This window comes from Aptenodytes patagonicus, chromosome 13 (genome assembly GCF_965638725.1).
Source record: "Aptenodytes patagonicus chromosome 13, bAptPat1.pri.cur, whole genome shotgun sequence".
Taxonomy (NCBI): Eukaryota; Metazoa; Chordata; class Aves; order Sphenisciformes; family Spheniscidae; genus Aptenodytes; species Aptenodytes patagonicus.
In genome coordinates this window covers 9377722-9395523 of record NC_134961.1, presented here as the reverse complement: position 1 = coordinate 9395523, position 17802 = coordinate 9377722, and the positions used below count along the sequence as shown (strand labels likewise).

Genomic DNA, 17802 nt, shown 5'->3' with positions numbered 1-17802 from the left:
GATGCTCCCGGCACGCTGGGGGCTGCAGGGACCGGCGTACCCCCATCCTGCACCCTGCGCACCATCGTCCGGGCCTCGATGGGAGGGAAGGAGGAGCAGGCAGCCTGCCTGCACCCTGCCACGCGCTCCCGGCCGTGGGCAAGGCAGGGCAAGGCCCAGGCGGGAGATGAGCGGGGGCCAGGCAGGGCAGAGGCCAGCCACGGGCAGGGGCCAGGCGGGACGGGGCCAAGGGGCGGGCAGGACGCGTGTAGGGGGCCGGCGGGGAAGACGCGGGGGGACGGGGCGGCCGCGGGCGGGCCGCGGGCAGGGCCGGGCGCGCGCTGCCCACGCCCCGCGTGGGGGCGGCCCCGGGTACGTCCCTCCCCGGGCGGGGCGGGGGCGGTTTAAAGGCGGCGGCGCGGCGAGGGCCGGTGGCGGGGCGGGCGGAGCGCGGCCGGTGGCGGCGGCGGCGGCGCGGAGAGGAGCGGCGGGAGGATGCTGAAGAGCTGCGGGAGGAAACTGCTCCTGTCCCTCGTGGGCTCCATGTTCACCTGCCTCCTGGTGCTCATGGTGGAGCCGCCGGGGAGGCCGGGGCTGGCCCGGGGGGAGGCCGGCGGGGCGCAGCGGGCTCTGCAGAGCCTGGGGGCGGCGGCGGCGGCGGCCGTGGCCCCCCCGGCGGCGCAGGGTCCCCCCGGTCTTCGCAGCTTCGCCGACTACTTCGGGCGGCTGAGCCGAGCCCGGCGGGAGCTGCCCGCCGCTCCGCCGAGCCCCCCGCGGCCGCCGGCCGAGGACATCTCCCCCCGCGATGTCTTCATCGCCGTCAAGACCACCAAGAAGTTTCACAAGGCGCGGCTGGAGCTGCTGCTCGACACCTGGATCTCTCGCAACCGCGACATGGTAAGGTGATGGGGACGGGGACGGTCCCCGCCGCCGGCCGGGACGGAGCGGCACGGGCTAGGCTGCGGCCCACGGGTGTCAGCCGCGATCCTGGCCCTCCACCGTGCGGGGTCCGCGGGGTGCTGTGGCCTGGCAAGTGCCACCTCTCCTTTCTGCTCCCCCATATCGCTGAATAGGGGGTTATTTCCAGGCTGTCTGGAGCTAGCAGTGGTTTTGGGAGGGTGAAATGCAGTGTTGCAGGGTGAGTTTGGGATGGGTGAGTGATGGAGGGAGCTTGACCTGGGTTCCTTGCACTCAGCAGCCCCCCAAAATGCTGCTCTGGGGTCCTTCCTGCTGAGCGGCTCCCGTTGCAGAGCTTGCCCTGACTTGCTTTCCACTGGGGAAACTGAGGCACAGTGTAGGGATGCAGCCTAATCCCCTGGTGCCTGATGTGGGATCAGGTCCCTGCGGGTGCTGTCCTGGGCTGCAGGGCCCGGCTGCGGGTGAGGTTTGGCAGGGTCCCATGAGGTGCCTGCAGTTGAGTTGTCCAAGGGACACCCAGTTTAGCAGCCCAGGGCTGGGAGAGCACTAGGACGTGCCGAGGCTCTCGGTCTCCTTGCCAGGAACTAGGCAGGACTGGAGTGGCTGGGGGCTCTTGCAGGTCTGCTCTGGCTCGCCTGCACCGGGGCAGTTGCAGCTAGTCCGATCCCTGACCTTACTGATGTCCTGCCCAGAACCCTGGCAGTCCCTTACTCTGTCCTTCAAGTACTGAAGCAAAATTGAAAAGGGGGGGGGGGGGGAAGCTGTTTCCTTGGGAAATGTGCCTTGCCATCTGCTCTTAAGACACTTTTTTTTTTCTATCCTTAGACAGCTTCCCAAGTAAGTTATGCCTGGTCCTAACCTTTCCATCCTACTGTCTTCATGTGTTTCTTCCTGGCCTGGAATCCTGTTTCTTGCTTGCAAACTGGTTTGGTTTTTTGTTTGGTTTTTGTTCTGGCTTTTTTTTTTTTTTTTTGGAAATTGGGAGTGGCTGAGGGGGGAGGCAGGGGGGATTGACCTGCCCTGCCTCCTTCACCCAGGTCTGCTGGACCCTGTGGGGTCTTGGCTCCTGAAACTTACCCCAAGTATTATCTTACTTTTTTTCCCCCCCTCTGTGAATCTTGTCTTTTTTTTTTTTTTTTGCTCAGGTTTCCTGGGTTTGGCAGTGGCTCTGCCATCTCTCCCTGGTACAGTTATTTAATGGAAACCTCTTTTATGCTCTGCTGTCACTGCGAGGGGGTGGCAAGTGGTGGTGGGGGGAAACGCTCTTTGAGCACCTACAGATGATCCTGGGAATGGCTGCTCTTTTTTTTCTCTCCCTCTTATGAGCTCCGGCTTTCTTCTAGGTTTTTTTTGTTGTGCTTCGTTTGTCCGTTTGGATTCCCAGAGACCCGAGGCTCGGCTCTCACGCTGTCCCCCTGGGCAAGCTAACAAAGCCCCTTTTCTCCTGGCGCAGAGAAAAGGCTTCGCAGCCTCTTGTGTGGCACTTTCCATGGGAACGGGGGAGCCGGAGCCGGCAGTGTCCAGGTCAGGTTGCCTAGAGATGAGGGCCATGAAGCCAGGGGGGCCGCAGCCCGGCGAGGTGCCCGCCTGACAAGCCAAGCCGCTGAGTGACGGCTCTTGTACAGCACTTGAGGACAAGGAGCTGCCGAGAGAGCTGGAGGTGGTGCAAACTCCTGTGGAGCGAAGTGAGGGCTGGGGGGGCACACATGGAGGCAGAGGGGACGAACCCGTGCTGCCGGTGGTGATTGGCTCCAGTCTTCCCACGCTGACCTGGCCGCTGTCTCTGGGAAGCTTTGGGGCACCCTGGGCTCCCCCAAACTTGGCATCAAGTTGGGTTTTTTGCCTGCAGAGTGCAGGATTGATGCCATGGAGCTCCTCTCCATTGCTTCCCTGTCTGGTGGGGCTGTGTGGTTTCTGCCCTGGGAGGGTGGTGTGGTGACAGCGGGGTGCTGCCTCTGCTCAAACGTCTGTCTTGGTCTGAGTCAGGCCCGTCTCTGCTCATCCTGTCCCTCTCTCGCTCTTGTTTTGCTAACGGCGCTCAGGCTTGTGTGCCGCCTCGCCGATGCAGGGAAGTTCCTGCCCAAGGGCTGAGGATCCCCCATGCCCGATGCCATGTCTCTCTTTCCCCTGACCCTCCTCTCATATCAAACCCCAACCTCCATCTTGGCTGTTCATTAGCCAGGCAGCTCTCTGGGGAGGAGGGATGCAGGCACTGGCAGGAAGGGGTTAAATCCAGCAGGTAACTCCAGGCTGGACCCTGGCAGATAGGGGGAATAGCTATTGTGTCCTTCCTTGTCTGCTCTTTGTTCTGCCCACAATAGTCCCTGTTTCCTGCCCTCTGTCCCCTCAGAGACCCTGCAACAGGCACCCCCTTCTCCTTCCTGCTTCTCTCTGCATGGGGAGGGCAGATCCCTATTCCCTTCTAAATCTGCTCCCCGGCTTGCACAATCCAGGCTGAACAAGCTGCTGTTGGAGGAGAGTTATGGGTTTTCCCCTCCTTGCTTTGGGGAGAGTTTCCAGCTGTCTCAGTATCCTTAGGATGCTGGAGTCCAGTCTGGGGAAACTTTGCACTTGAAAGAAAAGAGAGGGGAGAGGAAAACGGCCATTAGGCAGAAATCGTGGACAGGAGGGAGTCCAAACCCACTGGTTTCCTGCTGAGTCGGGTGATTTGCAGTGGCAGAGTTGCATAAGAAATGTCCCCGGGGCACCCCAAAGGCGGCCAGGCGGCTCGGCACACGCCGCGGTGCCCGCGAGGGGTCTGGGCTGGGCTGCCGTCCCGCCAGCGTGGGATCCGCTGGCTTCCTCCAGCTCAGCACGATAATTGCAGGCTTTGAAAAATTCCTGCTCTCAGGGCAGAGGGAATGGGTTTGCCTTCCAGAGAGCATGCTCCTCCGATGGCGGCTCCCAGATTTCTCTAGCACCTTGGCCAGGGTCCCCATCCTTGGGGTGGCCATGGCAGAGCATGCCGGCATGCGTGTCCGACTTGGGCTCCCACTGGAGTGGCTGGGACTGGGGGGCTGCTGATCCCAAACCAGCTCCACGGTGCAGCTGGCTCCCCCCAGTCCTGGGCTGTGCGCCACGGCCTGCTGAGCACTGCTAAACTCGGCTCACGTGTGAGGGTCCCTCCCTGCTGCCCCCTTGGGCAGCCTGTGTGGTTTTTGGGGGTGGGGGCCCCTTAATTGCCTGCCCCAAACGATGCCGCTGTCCTTGTCCATAAAAGCCCTGGAGCTGGTGAGCGGCGCGCGTGGAGCGCCAGGCGGGAGGGTGGGGGACCCTCGCCGCACAATGAGCTCATTGTTTTGTGAGGAGGTTATTAAAAAATTATAGCATTTAAAATTACAGTGGAGGATTCTTCCTCTTGCCAAAAGGAGCAGGGGGAAGGAAGGGCCCGCGGCCTTGCAAGCCCCTATCCCGCCTCTGCGGGTCCCAGCTCTGTGTCTGTGCCAGCACAGACACCCCCCCGCCCCCCAAGTCCTGGGGAAAGCCACCACCATGCGGGAGTGGGGACACTGCCATCACAGGCACGCCGCCATCGCGCTGCTCCCAACCCCTTGAAGCAGGGTGGGGATTTTCCCTCCTAACCCCCGCAGGCTGGAGGGAAAACATCTGCTGCGGGGGACACAAAGCTAGGCAGGGACCTGCTCCGGCAGCACCCTTGCCTCCCCCCAGAGCCCCTTGCCCAGCTGGAGGCTGAGGGCCCCCCCCCCCCCGCCCCAAGCACCTCTTTGCTGCCTCCTTCCCCCTGCACCCAAGCGGGGTGGCTGCTTCCCCCTTGTCCTTAGGAGGAAAGGGGGTGCAGCCCTCCCCCCCCCCCCCCCCGGGTGCTGTGTAGGTGGGTGCCAGGGTGCTCCATCCTCTCCCAGCACAGGGAAGTGAGACATGGCGTGGGGGCAGGATTTGTGCACCGCAGGGTCACGGGGGGTGCCTGCCTGGCCGAGCTTCCCCTTTTTGGTGGGTGTGCTGCTGGGGAAGGTGGGGACGGCGGCAGGCGCGGGGTCTGCTGAGCATGTGTCACCCTGGGAAGCCGGCTGAACCGCTCGGCCAGGCAGCACAGCTGGGGGCAGAGGGAGACAGGATGACCCCGGGGTGGCCCTGGCTGGTGGATGCCTTGCCCAGCACCCAGCTGTGAGCGACCCACGAGCTCGGTTGTTGGAGGGGGAAATGAGTCACCACAAAAGGAGAAATGAAGGGGAGGGGAAAAAAAAAAAAAAAAAAAAAGAAATGGGCCCTCCCCAAGGGCGAGGAGGAGGTGGGGGGCTGCCAGCGGCTGCCTGGCTCCTTGCAGGCAGCTGGGGGGCTGACCCCATCCCAGCCGTAGGGACCCTGGGTGCCTCTCAGTCCCTGTATGCGGGGGCCACGCATTGTGCCGGGCTGTATGGAGCGGTGGCAGCTATTGTTCGGGAGGGATTTGGCATCCTGTGTTTCTTGAAGCTGCAGTTTTGAGAACAATGAGGTTTCCTGCAGGGGCTGGGGGGGGCAGCGGGCCCTTCCTCTCCTGCACCCCGCAGGAAAAGTTACTGCGGGGGGGCCCAAGAGGTCCTGGCACCCCTCGGTGCCACGGCTGGCATGGGGGCCAAGTCAGGGAGAGGTAGAGGGGAGTGGGTGTAAGGGCTTCGGGTGCTTTCTGCCTGGGAGAGGGATGGGGGCCTGGCCCTGCTCTGGAGGTGGTGGCTTGGTAGGTGACAGCTCAGTTACCATGTCCCATCCCACTTTACCACACTGCAAATCCGGGCGCTGCCCTGATGCCCGATGCCCTGCATCGGGGATGCCGAAGGCTGATCTGTGTTTTTTTCTTGTCACGCCAACATGGGGTTTTCTTGTCCCCATCCTTTCCTGGCCTGTCCCCTCTCAGGCTCGGCTGGCACCTCTGCTCCTCTCCCCTGCAGCCCCGGGGCAAGGGGGCTGAGCAGGAAGGGCACAGACCCCTCACCTACGAAATGCAGACAAATTAATTAAAAAATAGAGGCTTTAATTTTTTTTTTAGTTTTAATTGTATTTTGTGGTGGGGCTGGGAGGGAGGTGGGGAACCTGCGAGGCCCCAGTAGCCCCTGCGAGGTGACTTGCAGGGCTGCGTGCCCCTATCCTGGTCCCCAAGGTGCCGCCTGGTCCACCCGCACCAGGAAAATTAGGGGAATGTACATGAGGAGAGGCCAGAGGGAAGATGCCTCGTTAGGATGAAGCCTTTCGGTGCGGGTGAGTAATAAACAATTGTCCCTGTGGTCTATTTATAGCGGCTGAGCCGGGGGATTAGTTGCAGGGTTATTTTTGGAGTGGCTGAGGGCACAGTTGCTGGACGGCGTTTCTGAGCTAATCAAGCAAACATTTTCTGTCTCGCCTGCGCAGAGGTTGTGTGTCCCCTGCCTCCCCTGTCCCCCTCCAGGCAGGGCTGGAGCCTTGGGGGGGAGGTACCGGGGCACCACGTGTCTCGGGGTGGATGAGAAAGGGCTTGTGATGGGGTCATCTTGAGCATCCTTGGATGGTCTCCCCCTGCTCTGGGTCAGCTCGTACCCCCAGCAGCTGCCTGACCCCTCCCTGAACACCTGGGGGAAATGGGGACCAGCAGCGAGATGCTGGCTGGACCCCACATTGGTTGGGGGTGATGTCCTCCTCCTCTGTGCGCAGCACTGACCCTGTCCCACCCCAGCAGTGGCACGTGTTCCAGGGCCACAATGACCATGGGCATCCTTGGCCCTGCAGCCAATGGGCTAAGGTCCCTGTCCCCCAGCTGTCCCCTCCTCACCAGAGGGTCCCCCATCCCCTAACCCTTTGCTCACAGCCTTCCTGACCTACGGGGGGCTGACCTCTGTCCCTCCCCAAAAGCAGAGCTGTGTGGCGGGCTGTGCATTTGTGAGAACTTGCCTTCCCACCTCCTCCATCCTTTTTTTTTTTTTTCTTTTTCTTTTCTCCTTTTCAAGCCTAAAAGGTCATTTGTAGCCCTGTCCCCAGGAGCGCGCCGTCCTCCCCTCCCATTCAGCCTTCCTGCAGATCTGGGCTCTCCCCACCAGCCTCCCCGCTCGGGACCTGAGCAAACACCGGCCGGCCGGGTTAACCAGTGCAGCTGTATGCTAATGACCGCCGCTGCCCGCTTAACTCTCCTCTGCTGAGTAAAGTCAACCCAGCTATTGTACCCACCTCCTCTAACAAACCACAAAAACCCAGCGCATTCCCGGGGCCGGCCGGCTGCGGGGTGGCACCCAATTTCCAGCTGACTTGTAATTCATCATCCCCAGCACTCCCGGCTCCATCGTCCCCCCTCCACCACCTCCTGCCTTCTCCCCCCCCCCGCCCCCAGCCCTTTTGTCTTTCTTTCTTTGCCCTTTTGTGCACGTCTGGTTTTTAATAGCGCTTGGCAGCTGGTTGTGGTTTCTCTCCTCCAGCTTTGTTTGCTGCCCGCTGATTGATTGCGATGCCTTTCCCACCCCCTGCTTTCTCCTCCTGCTTCTCGCCCTTCCCCAAATCCCAGGCCAACAGCAGCCCCCACCAATCCTCCTTCCCGGGCGGCATATGCCAGGAATTAGCTGTGTAAATAGAGGAGTGCGGCCGGGCGGGCAGCTTGGGTGCCCAGGGAGGAGGTAGGGTTCTGCCTGGCACCACGGGGACCATGCTGGGGGGGGCAGCGAGGGACCGTCCCCTCCTTGGGGCTGGCGAGAGGCACCCACCGGCACCGGCTCAGTCACCCTGGGCAGGGACAGGGAGCGGAGAGAAGCCGTGGGGGTGTTGTGCAAGTGGCCGGGGATAGCCACATGCTGTTGACACAGGTGGGGACGCAGTTGGCAGCCAGCACCATGGGCAAACACACCTGCCTGGGCAGGGAGAGGCGCCGGGCAGCTGCTTTGGCATCCCTGGCTGCACGTGCTGGCCATGCCGACTAAAGTCTGAAGTCTCTGCTCAGATTGAGCCGTGCTGCACACCCGCTCCTCGTCACCTGCTCCTCTCTGTGCACCCACCTCGTGCTCGGGACGGCCCTTGCGTCACGCAAAATCCTCCTGCCTGCTGCTGCCCCATGGAAAAGGCGAGAGGATGGGGATGCTCAGCATGGGTGCTGGAGGGGACTGGGGTTTGCACCCCGGTGAGGCACAGCATTGTGTGCCGTGTCCTGCCAGAATGGCTTGGCACCCTTCTTGGTCTGAGACTGAGCATGTCATGGGCTTGCCTGGCTCTCTGGTGCTGCTTTGGGTTTTAGCGAGGAGGAAGAAGTCACCACCAGCGTCCCAGTGGGACCAATCCCCAGTGCTGCCCAGCTGTGCCGGGTGGTGTCCAGAGCTGCGTGGCCTCGACTCCTCAGTCCTCAAAGGTGCTTCGTCTTTTCTTTCAGACCTTCATCTTCACGGACGGGGAGGATGAGGAGCTGAAGAAGCAAGCACGTGAGTCTGTGGCCCTTGTCCCTTTGCATGCGAGACCTGGCCAGGTTCCCTGAGGACCCCCCACCTGGGGAGCACGGCTGGCGTGGAGCCTGCCCCAGGAATTCCGAAAAAATGGTCAAAATGCCACCGGTTAGACACTAACCTCAGGAGCCCTCGCCGTAGGGACCTCGGCTGAGAACGAGACAATTTGTTTCACTGATGGTGCCTAAAGCACCCTCTGCCCCGGAGCCCCACCTGGGGACGGGTTTCCTTCCCAGTCAGCCCAGCCCACCTCCTGTATGATGCTGCTGGGGAGCGCGCTAACGGGGTGGGGTGCCTTTGCACCAGTTTGTCCCTGGGGCTCACTGGGATTGATGGGCAACATGGCCAGGGTTTCATGGGAGCATTTCCCTGGCAGCCGGTCCCTGGGGCCAGGATCAGCTCGGTCTATTCTCCCCATGCAAATGACTCCTTTTCAGGCCGGGAAGCGATTGCCTTTGAGCTGGGCAAGCAAATAACAGGTGGCTGCTGCAGAAAAAGGCAGTGGGAATAGGCCACGATTTTGGCTATCATTTGCTGGGTGGAGAAGCTGGCTCATGGACACCCCCTCGCTCCCGGGGTGACTGGTACATGGCCCCGGGATGGGCAAGGTGATGTAGGGCGGCATCATGCATAGCACACGGGATACAGCTCAACCCTGGTGCATCTGCTGCATCCGCACCCCTTGCTCCCTTCCCTTGTCTCATGTGGATCCAAAAGCCATTCCCCCAAAAATTCATTCGTTGCCCAAAATAATGTGGCATGGAGGCCACCGAGCATCAGGGACATCCATGGGGTTTCCATCCCCTGGTGCCCCTGGAATGTGCGTGGTGAAGCATCGCTGTTTGAGCAAGCAGGGGAGTATGGGATACCCCGGCACCGGGCTTTGACCCCCGTCTCTTCCCGCAGGAAACGTCATCAACACCAACTGCTCAGCCGCCCACAGCCGCCAGGCCCTGTCCTGCAAGATGGCCGTGGAGTACGACAAGTTCATTGAGTCCGGCAGAAAGTAAGCAGCGCCCGGGGCTGCCATGGGGGACGGTGGGGCTGCGAGGGGGGGGAACACGACAGCGTAGGCAGAGGCCGTTCACATTTTTGGGGCCATATCTCAGCACGGGGTCTGGGGAGCTGCCCCAGCCCAGCGTGACACTGCTGCCGCCACAGGTGGTTCTGCCATGTGGACGATGACAACTACGTGAACGTGCGGACGCTGGTGAAGCTGCTCTCCAGCTACCCCCACACGCAGGACATCTACATCGGGAAGCCCAGCCTGGACCGGCCCATCCAGGCTACGGAGAGGATCAGCGAGAACAAGATGGTGAGGGGGGTCGGGTGAGAGGTTGGGGCTGGCTTAATTTGGGCTGGGGTTTGTTCCCCGGTCGGCGGGAGGAGGCCTCACTGCCATTGCTTCCCCTCTCTCGCAGCACCCTGTGCATTTCTGGTTTGCCACGGGCGGAGCGGGGTTTTGTATCAGCCGGGGGCTGGCACTGAAGATGAGCCCGTGGGCCAGGTAAGAGCGTAGGCGTTGCTCTCCCGTGCGGACTCGTCATGGTCCCAGCGGGGCACAGAGTGGCAACAAGATCTTTGGGGATGGGCGCTGGACCGTGTCCTACCACCTTGCTCTCTTTGCCTTGGTGGGGGATTCTGCAGGGGGCTTGAAAACAATCTGGGAAGGATCTCAGTTCCCCCAAGTGTAACTGACTTTTAATTAGAGCTAGAGCTGGGCACCCACTGGCCAAGCCCAGACCCCATGGGGTGCCTGCATCCCCCCAGGCTTTGCTCCTCTGCAGCTCCTCTCTGTCTCCCCGCAGCGGGGGCCACTTCATGAGCACAGCGGAGAAGATCCGCCTGCCCGACGACTGCACCATCGGCTACATCATCGAGTCTGTACTGGGGGTGAAGCTCATCCGGAGCAACCTCTTCCACTCGCACCTGGAGAACCTCCACCAGGTGCCCAAGACGGAGATCCACAAACAGGTATCCCTGTCCTGGTGCCCTGGGGTGGATGGAGGGGTTGGGATGGACAGTACCGTCATTTGGTTTCATGTTGTCACCTAAAAATTGGGCATCACAGCTAAGATATTGATTGACGTGCTTCCAAAACATGAGTGGAGGGGGAAAGCCCCATCAGCCCATCCCTGTGGGGTGATGCAGAGCGTGACCAGAGGCTGTGGGAAAGGGGGTGAATTTTGCAGTCCCCCCCATGCCCCTGCTTGATCCTCGTGGCCACGTCGTCTGCTTGACCCCCCTGTGTTTCTTCCCCCCAGGTGACACTAAGCTACGGCATGTTTGAAAACAAGCGCAACTCCATCCACATGAAAGGAGCCTTCTCTGTCGAGGAGGACCCATCCAGGTGAGATGGGGGGGGACCCTGTCCCCTCTGAGCCGGGATGCCACAGGGCCGCCACCGCCCCGTGCTCAGCATCACTCCTCTCCTCCGCAGGTTTCGCTCCGTGCACTGCCTGCTGTACCCTGACACGCCGTGGTGCCCCGCCAATGTGGTTTACTAGGAGACGCGTGTCCCCTCCAACCTCGTCCCGAATTTCCCCGGTATCCGACGGGTGTGCGGGACCTGCGTGCGGGTGTGTCGGTCCAGCCTCGCTGTGAGGCGGACGGACGGACAGACGTCGTTGCTGTGGTATTGCACAGTGTGTGTGTACTGAAGGCTGCTGTGCGGCCCCTTGTCCCCTGCCCTGCCTGCCCTGCCTGCCCGGCTGCCCATGCCCGCTGCCTGCTCCGGCCGGGACAGTGGAGAGGGATGGGTCCTGAGCACTTAACCGTTGGGCACCCCCGCAGCGCTGGCGGGCCCCACGCCATGCGTGGGGAGTGACCGCAGGCGCTGTGCGGCTCTGCCTCCCCCGGGCTTGCTTCTCCTTTTTTTTTTCCCTTTCAAATGTTAAGTTTTTTGGTGTGTGCCTCCCCCCCCTCGCCTCTAACCCCCACCCCGCTCCTGTAACTCCTCACCCACCCCATCCTCTTTCCCAGCCCCAAAATCTCAGCAGCAAAGCTCCGGCTCCTGATTCGGATGAAGGGTCACTGGCGACTTTTGCTCCCTGGCTCGGCGGGCAGGCAGAGGGCGGGCAGGGGAAGCCTCCCGGCCATGGCAAACACTGATCCAGGGTGCTGCAAAGCTGCTGGGTGCTCGACGGCCGCACTGGAGGGAGATGGTAGGGTGGGCTGTGAGCCGGCGTTGGCGTTAGCTCTCTTTCCCGGAGCTCCCCCCATCTGGCTGAACTGTTGCCGGCAGCATCAATCTATGCACTATTTATAGAGACTAATGTAAAGACTTTCTATAAATACGGGGGGCGGGAGGAGGGCTTTTCCGGAGCCACCGGTGCGGCATGGGCGCTGTGTTTGTACAGGGTCTCCCTTCAGTGCCGCCTCCCTGCCTGCTCACGGGCTGGCCGCAGGCAGCAGGTGCGGGCAGGCTGAGCGCGGGCAGCCCTGCACCTTTGCAAAGGAGCACTTCAAGGTCCGGCTGGAGGCTACACGGGTGTGTGTGTGTCCCCCGCCATGGGGCCGGAGCATCCTCCAGCCCTGGCCTGGCTGTGGGTGCTGTTGAGGTGGCCGGAGCACCCGAGAGGTGGGCACCCACTGCGGGCAGGCAGTGTTTCCCAGCCCGGCCATTGCTCTCTACCTGCCGGGAGCCGGGGAGGGATTTAGCCAGGGAGGGAGCGGGACCCCGCGTCCCCTCCCCCCGTGGCCATCCTGCCTGCCGCCGCCAGCCCTGTGCCCCTGGGGTAAGCAGGCTGAGCCAGAGCTGAATGTTTCCAACCCGAAGCTGAGTGAAAATAGCCCATAATGGGTGCGTTGTAAATATGTTATTGTGCCAGTATTTTTTTTACTGTGCCTTTTTTTTAAAAAAAAAAAAACAAAAAACACATTGAGAAATATGTAGATTTTAAAATGCTTTTTATACATTTTCTGTGGATCGGAAAAAAAAACCCCAACCTTCTGATAATCTGTTTAAGAAAGAAAAAAAAAAATTGCCGTGTCTTGTAACTATCACTTACCTTAATTTATATGTTCCAGTATCTGGAATGTCGCTCTGTGCTTTTTGTAACTAGGATGTGTTTAAAGCAATAGATGTGGGATGGGGAACCAGCATGGACAGTGTGTTCTCAGGGACTTGAACCCGATCGCTGCCACGGGGTTCCCGTGGGAGCTGTCACCAATAAAGCAGCTTTTTTGCTGACCAGAGTCACCTGGTCCTGGGCTCCGGTGTCTCTTTATGGACGGGCTGCGCTGAACACCCCTCATTCCCCCCATGGATGTTATCGCCTCTAATGAATCTCACAGGGATGCACCTGGGGATGCACCGAGGAGGGGTTGCGCCTGCATCCCTCTCTTTTCCCACGGGTACCGGGATCTGCTGGCCATTTGCATCCCAGGGTGCGAGGGTCCTCTCCTCCGTCCCCTCCCCAAAAGGCTCCGGCGGGGCTTGGCGCCTCGGGGCTGGTTTTTCCCAGGCTCTGGGGTGGGAGCGGAGGTGGCAGAGGCGAGAGCCGGTTGTTAGCAGGGTGCTGTTAACAGCCGGCGGGCAGGCGTGTGCGTGGGAAGGTTGGGGGCTGCGGGGGGCCGAGCCCCTTCCCTCCCAGCCCTCCCTTTGCCCTCTGCCACCGTTTTAGCCGAAACTAAGCACCCACCTGCCAGTAACAAGCTCCAGGTTTCATGGGCTGTGGCGACAGCGTAAGATCTACCCCCCTCCTGAAACCAGTCCTGTTTGTGCCCCACCAGTACCAGCTTTTGCCTGCGCCATCCTCTCCTCCCCCCGCCTTCCTCCATACCCGGCATCTTTTTTTTTTTTTCTTTTCGAGGCACACACTTACTTTACAGTTTCGCTTGAATCTCGGTTATCAGGGGTTGGCCTTGCTAAAAATACAGCCTAGCAGGAAGTCGGCGTGTGCTAAAGCAACATCCCCCCCCTCCTCCCAACACCCACACACCCTTCAGACAGCCCCAAAAATCAAAAGTCCCCCAAACTCTGCAGCCCTTGGGTTGCTGCGGGGGGGGGGGGGGGGAGCGGCTCTGGCTCCCACCCCAGGGAACCGAGCATTGCCCTGACCTGGCCCCCCAAAAAAACCCCACAGGTACCCAAAAAGCTTCCTGGAGAAAAGGAAGGGTGGACAGCAATGCTGCCTTCCCCCAGCACACGTTGATTGGGGCCAGGGACCATGTGGTGGGTGCAGGATTTGGTGCCCCTCGGCCCCCCCCCACCCCCGCGTGGGGGTCAGCGAAGGGGAACTTCGTCAGGCGCAGGAAGCTGTGCCACCCGCCGCTCGCCCGCGTATTTTCCTATTGCTCACGGGGCTGTGGTTTCAGCAGCGCGGGCGCTTCCCGGCAGCGGTGCCGTCACCCTTTCTGCAGGCTGGTCCTCCCTCGGCACCCCTTGGGAGGGATGGGGAGATTCAGCCAGGATGGCACCCATCTCGCCCCAGGCAGGGTTGGGTGCAGGGGGGTCTGTTTACTGCAAAACAGCCCAGATCTTGTGTTAAGCATCCACTGAGGCACCGGGGAGCCAGGGGCTGTGGCACGGGGCTGGGATTCTGCTGCAAGGAGCAGGAGCCCCTTGGCAGGGGTAAAGGCTGGGAGGGTGCTGGGCATGGTGCAACACCTGGCGGGGGCTTAAAAAAAAAAAAAAATTAAAATTAAAACATCCCACCGAGCCTTCGGGAGCGGATGCAAGGCAGCTCACCAGCCCTCCGGTTTGTCCCACACCAGGCTCCCAGCCTCTCCCTCCTCCCTCCCTACTCGTGGGCTGAAAAGTAAATAAATACATGCATTGATAAACAAAACGAAAACAAAAGCAAAGCCTGCTGCTCTCGCATACTTGGCGGGCTCATCAGGCCAGCCTGCTTTCATCTGCACCCTGGCGCTGTTGTGGGATGTCCTGTTTACTCTCGCCAGCTCGTGGCAGCTGATAAGGCGGCTGTACCTTTTGGAGAGTGCTGGTGTGTGGTGGGGGGGGTGGGGACAAGCCCGGCTTGATGGGGACACTGCTGTTATGTAGGGATCACTGTTGCTGACACCATCGTGCCCAAGGGATACTCCAGCACCATGCCCGGCCAAAGGCTTTCCCGGTCCCTGGGTGGTTGCGGCATCAAAAGCAGAGAGTAACAAGCTGTTTTAGTCCTTTTTGTTGCTCCTCCACCTCCTTTTTTTTTGGTTTTAATTTGCATTTGGGTCACTTGCTATCCTGGACTTTGTGTGAATCACTGCGTTCCCAGCCCAGCTGCAGCACGGGAGCTTCGTGGCGTGGGGACTTCTCACTGGGCAGCTGTGTCTGCGTGGCGATGGGACAAACACCCATTCTGACACTGACAGTGGTGAGAAATATTTGAGACTCGGGCTGGGAGGGGGTGTTGGGAGACAGCGAAACTTGTGTGAATCAGCTCCAAGCGCCGCTTCCAGCCGCTCTGGCCCAGCAAACTGGAATATTTGTGGGAAACAAACATAAAAGCAGCCGAATCGCAGGGCCTGAGCAATGCACAAAACGCTCCAGCTGCAGCTTTGAGACTCGCCAGTCCCAATGCTGGGAGAGGAGAGCGCTGGGTCCCCACGGGGGCATGAGCTGCACCCCACCACCTCTGTGCAGCTGGAGGCCATTAAATCGCCCACTAACATCATCTGTCTCAGAGCAAGGGGCTGCAAAGCCCTGTGGCAGATAGTGATGGCTGCAGGACAGCCGAGACGCAGTGCCAGGGTGTGCAGGGCAGCCCCCCCCACCCCCCCCCAAAGCAGCTCCCAGCCATTGCCCACACCCCCTTTATTTTTTCACCTTCCTCCTATTTCCCACTCCTGCATCACTTGCAGATGGTTAGAGGAAATACCACCCCAGCCCTCCAAAGTTTATTTTTCTCTTCCTGACTTTTAAGACCAGCCTTGAATTGATCAAAACCAACTCCCTCCCCCTGGCCTGCCCCAGGACTTGCAGCACCCACTGCTTCTGGTCTGCCTCAGCCGCTCAGCGGGGCCAGCTCTGCTCCTGTAGCCATTTGGCAAGGCAAGAGCAGAGGAAGAGATGAATTGAGCATCTTAAAAGCAGCTAGAAACACTTCCCACGGTGCTGCCGGACAAGACCCGTGAAGCAGCGGCACCGCTGCACAGCCCCACTCCCAACCCCTCCTTCCTCCTCCTCAGTGGATGTGTCCCCCTCCATCCCCCCAAACGGGGGTGGCTTCACCGGGGGGATGGTGCCAGGTTTGTGCCTGTCCCTGCTGAGGGCAGGAGACTGAAAGCAGCAGTTGCACCACAGTGGTCAGTGTCGGGTGATGTTCTGACCACGTCCACATCAGCCCAAGGAGTCGGGGCCCCTTACTTAGAGGGACACAGGAGGGGCTGTTGTGTTAGGAAACTCCTTGGGGAGCGGGGGGGCCATGCCAGCTCCCTGCCCAAGCAGCCTTCCACTGGTCCTGGAGCAGCAGCATTTGGAGCGGATCATGAGTGACCAAGTGATTCATGGGGTGTAAGCACCAGGTCCCGTGGTGCTCAGCTAGTGGGAAGAGGAAGCGGGCGGGAGAAGGGCTCCAGCACCAGCATCTGCAGCACCTCGCAGTGAGAAGGGAGCTGTGCTTCCTCCCACTCCCCTCCACGGACCGGGGAAGGATTAAAAATCCCTGAGCAGGGATTTTCGCTGAGGTCATGGTGAGAAATGCTGCCTGCTCCAGGCAAAGACCTTCCTGCCTGCAGCCAAGGCAAACCGCCCTGCAGTCCCGCGTGCAGCAATAGAGACATCAGCCACAGAAGGAAAAGTCCTTCTGCTCCTGCCACCGCCCATCCCTTCTCCATTGTGTTGAACGTAATGGCACGAGGGCACGGCAGTGTGACCAGCTGCTCCGTCGCGGTGGTTGGACCTGTGACCTGAGGTGGCTGCAGCCAGGCCACCCTTCTTCCCTGCCCGGCTACCTGAGCTGGTGAAGGCTGCTGGCAAACGTGCCAGGTGGTCATGTCCCTCTACGCTGCGGTGCTGTGACCCACGGAGCTGGTCCAGGCAGGGCTGCAAACGTGGGGTGCGGAGGAGCCTTGCTGAGCCCTGCGGCTGCAGCACGGCTGGACGGCCCCGGGCCAGCGGCAGCATCTCTCCCCTCGCCGCTCCTGTGGCTGCCTCTGCTTGCAAACCCTTCCAACTGCCAAGAACAGGACTTCAGCATCCCCATGCGGTCAGACAGATCTGAGTCTCCCTGTTTAGGCTTTTCTTTCAAGCTAATGGACCAGCGGGTGCTCAGCTATCTGTCCTGGCCTCCCTCGCAGTGCAAGGAGAGGCCACGACCTTCTGAAAGCAGACATGGTCCGACAGAGTGGGACAGGGAGATGGGGTCATTGCTTGGGGACAGCGGTGCTTCAGAAGGGGTTAGAGGAGATGAGATGCAATTTCAGCTGCTTGCTGCCTTCTCCGGACACGTGGGGAGGCAGAGTCCTGACGAGACCCTACCAAAGGAGAGCTGTGACTCCAGGTCTCAAGTGCATCTGATGGAAGAAGCCGGGCAGATCCAGGCTTCAAGCACCAGCAGCAGATGCTGCATGCACAGCGCCACGTTCAGCAGAAAACATTACCCGTAGCACGTGCCATTTCCCACCCCAAGAGGTGACAGGAGATGGGGGCATTTGGTCAGTGACTGCATCCCAGCGAGCACGCCGCAGCCACCAGCTCTGTCTGCCAGTTTTCCAGCCGCCAACCCACTGACAGCTCCCGGAGGCAATGCTCCTGTTAGCACAGCTCAGCACACCACAGGAACAAATATGTTTGAAAGCATCTCCCCAGGGCATCCCTCCCTGCCTTATCTTCAAGGACAGAGATCTAACGGACCACTACTGAAGGCTGATCAGAAGGCAAGGTTTATTCAAACACATACTTCACCCTCCCCTCTGTTTTATCCCAGCTCTGCATCACTTAGGAGAGAGCCCTGCCCTGCTTCTGCTGGGACAGGGTGCGGTGCAGCAGGGTGAGCAAAGCCTGCGGCTCCTGGGGGCGGCTGGCTGGAAAGCACTGGGAAAGGTCACCGGGCAGGTGGCCTTTGCATGGTCCCACCCCTGGTGGGAGTCCATAATCCTGGTAAAATATTTACGTGCTGACTCTGATGGGGGCTTCATGTCATCAGATTCCCTTGACTGCTCCCCAAGCCCTTTTGCACCAGAGAGCAGGTTTAATCATCTCAGATCAGGGATGAAGATGGAAATCATGGGTTCCTCCTTTAGGGGGGAAAAAAAAAAAGAGGGGAGGGAAATGTGTCAATTATTAGTGAAGGGAGGAAAACTGGTGTCTGCTGAGATTCACAACCATGAGGGTGAAAGGCAGCAAAAAGCCCTCCGTGGTTCTGCACTGCACCAATGGGCCGGACTCGAGAGCAAGGGTGTGGGTTTCAGCCATACAAACACACACAGCACTTAAAAAAATACAGCATTAACAAAGGCAGAGTTAAATTATTGCTTAGACCAGTCCAGCCTTCCAAGGAAACAGGAGATACCTGTGCACGCACACTCCCATAGGGAGCGGGGCAGGACCAGCAGCACCAAGGAGGAGGGT

General features: G+C 60.2%; 1 protein-coding gene across 1 annotated transcript; it reads left to right on the top strand.

Moving 5' to 3' along the window:
- Window positions 1-449: 449 nt before the first annotated feature.
- On the top strand, window positions 450-12488 carry LFNG (LFNG O-fucosylpeptide 3-beta-N-acetylglucosaminyltransferase). The gene is made up of 8 exons (XM_076350975.1): window positions 450-876; window positions 8213-8261; window positions 9189-9288; window positions 9444-9597; window positions 9704-9789; window positions 10091-10256; window positions 10547-10632; window positions 10723-12488. The coding sequence occupies exons 1-8, from the start codon at window positions 475-477 to the stop codon at window positions 10787-10789; spliced, it is 1110 nt and encodes a 369-aa protein (XP_076207090.1). The 5' UTR covers window positions 450-474; the 3' UTR covers window positions 10790-12488.
- Window positions 12489-17802: the final 5314 nt, after the last annotated feature.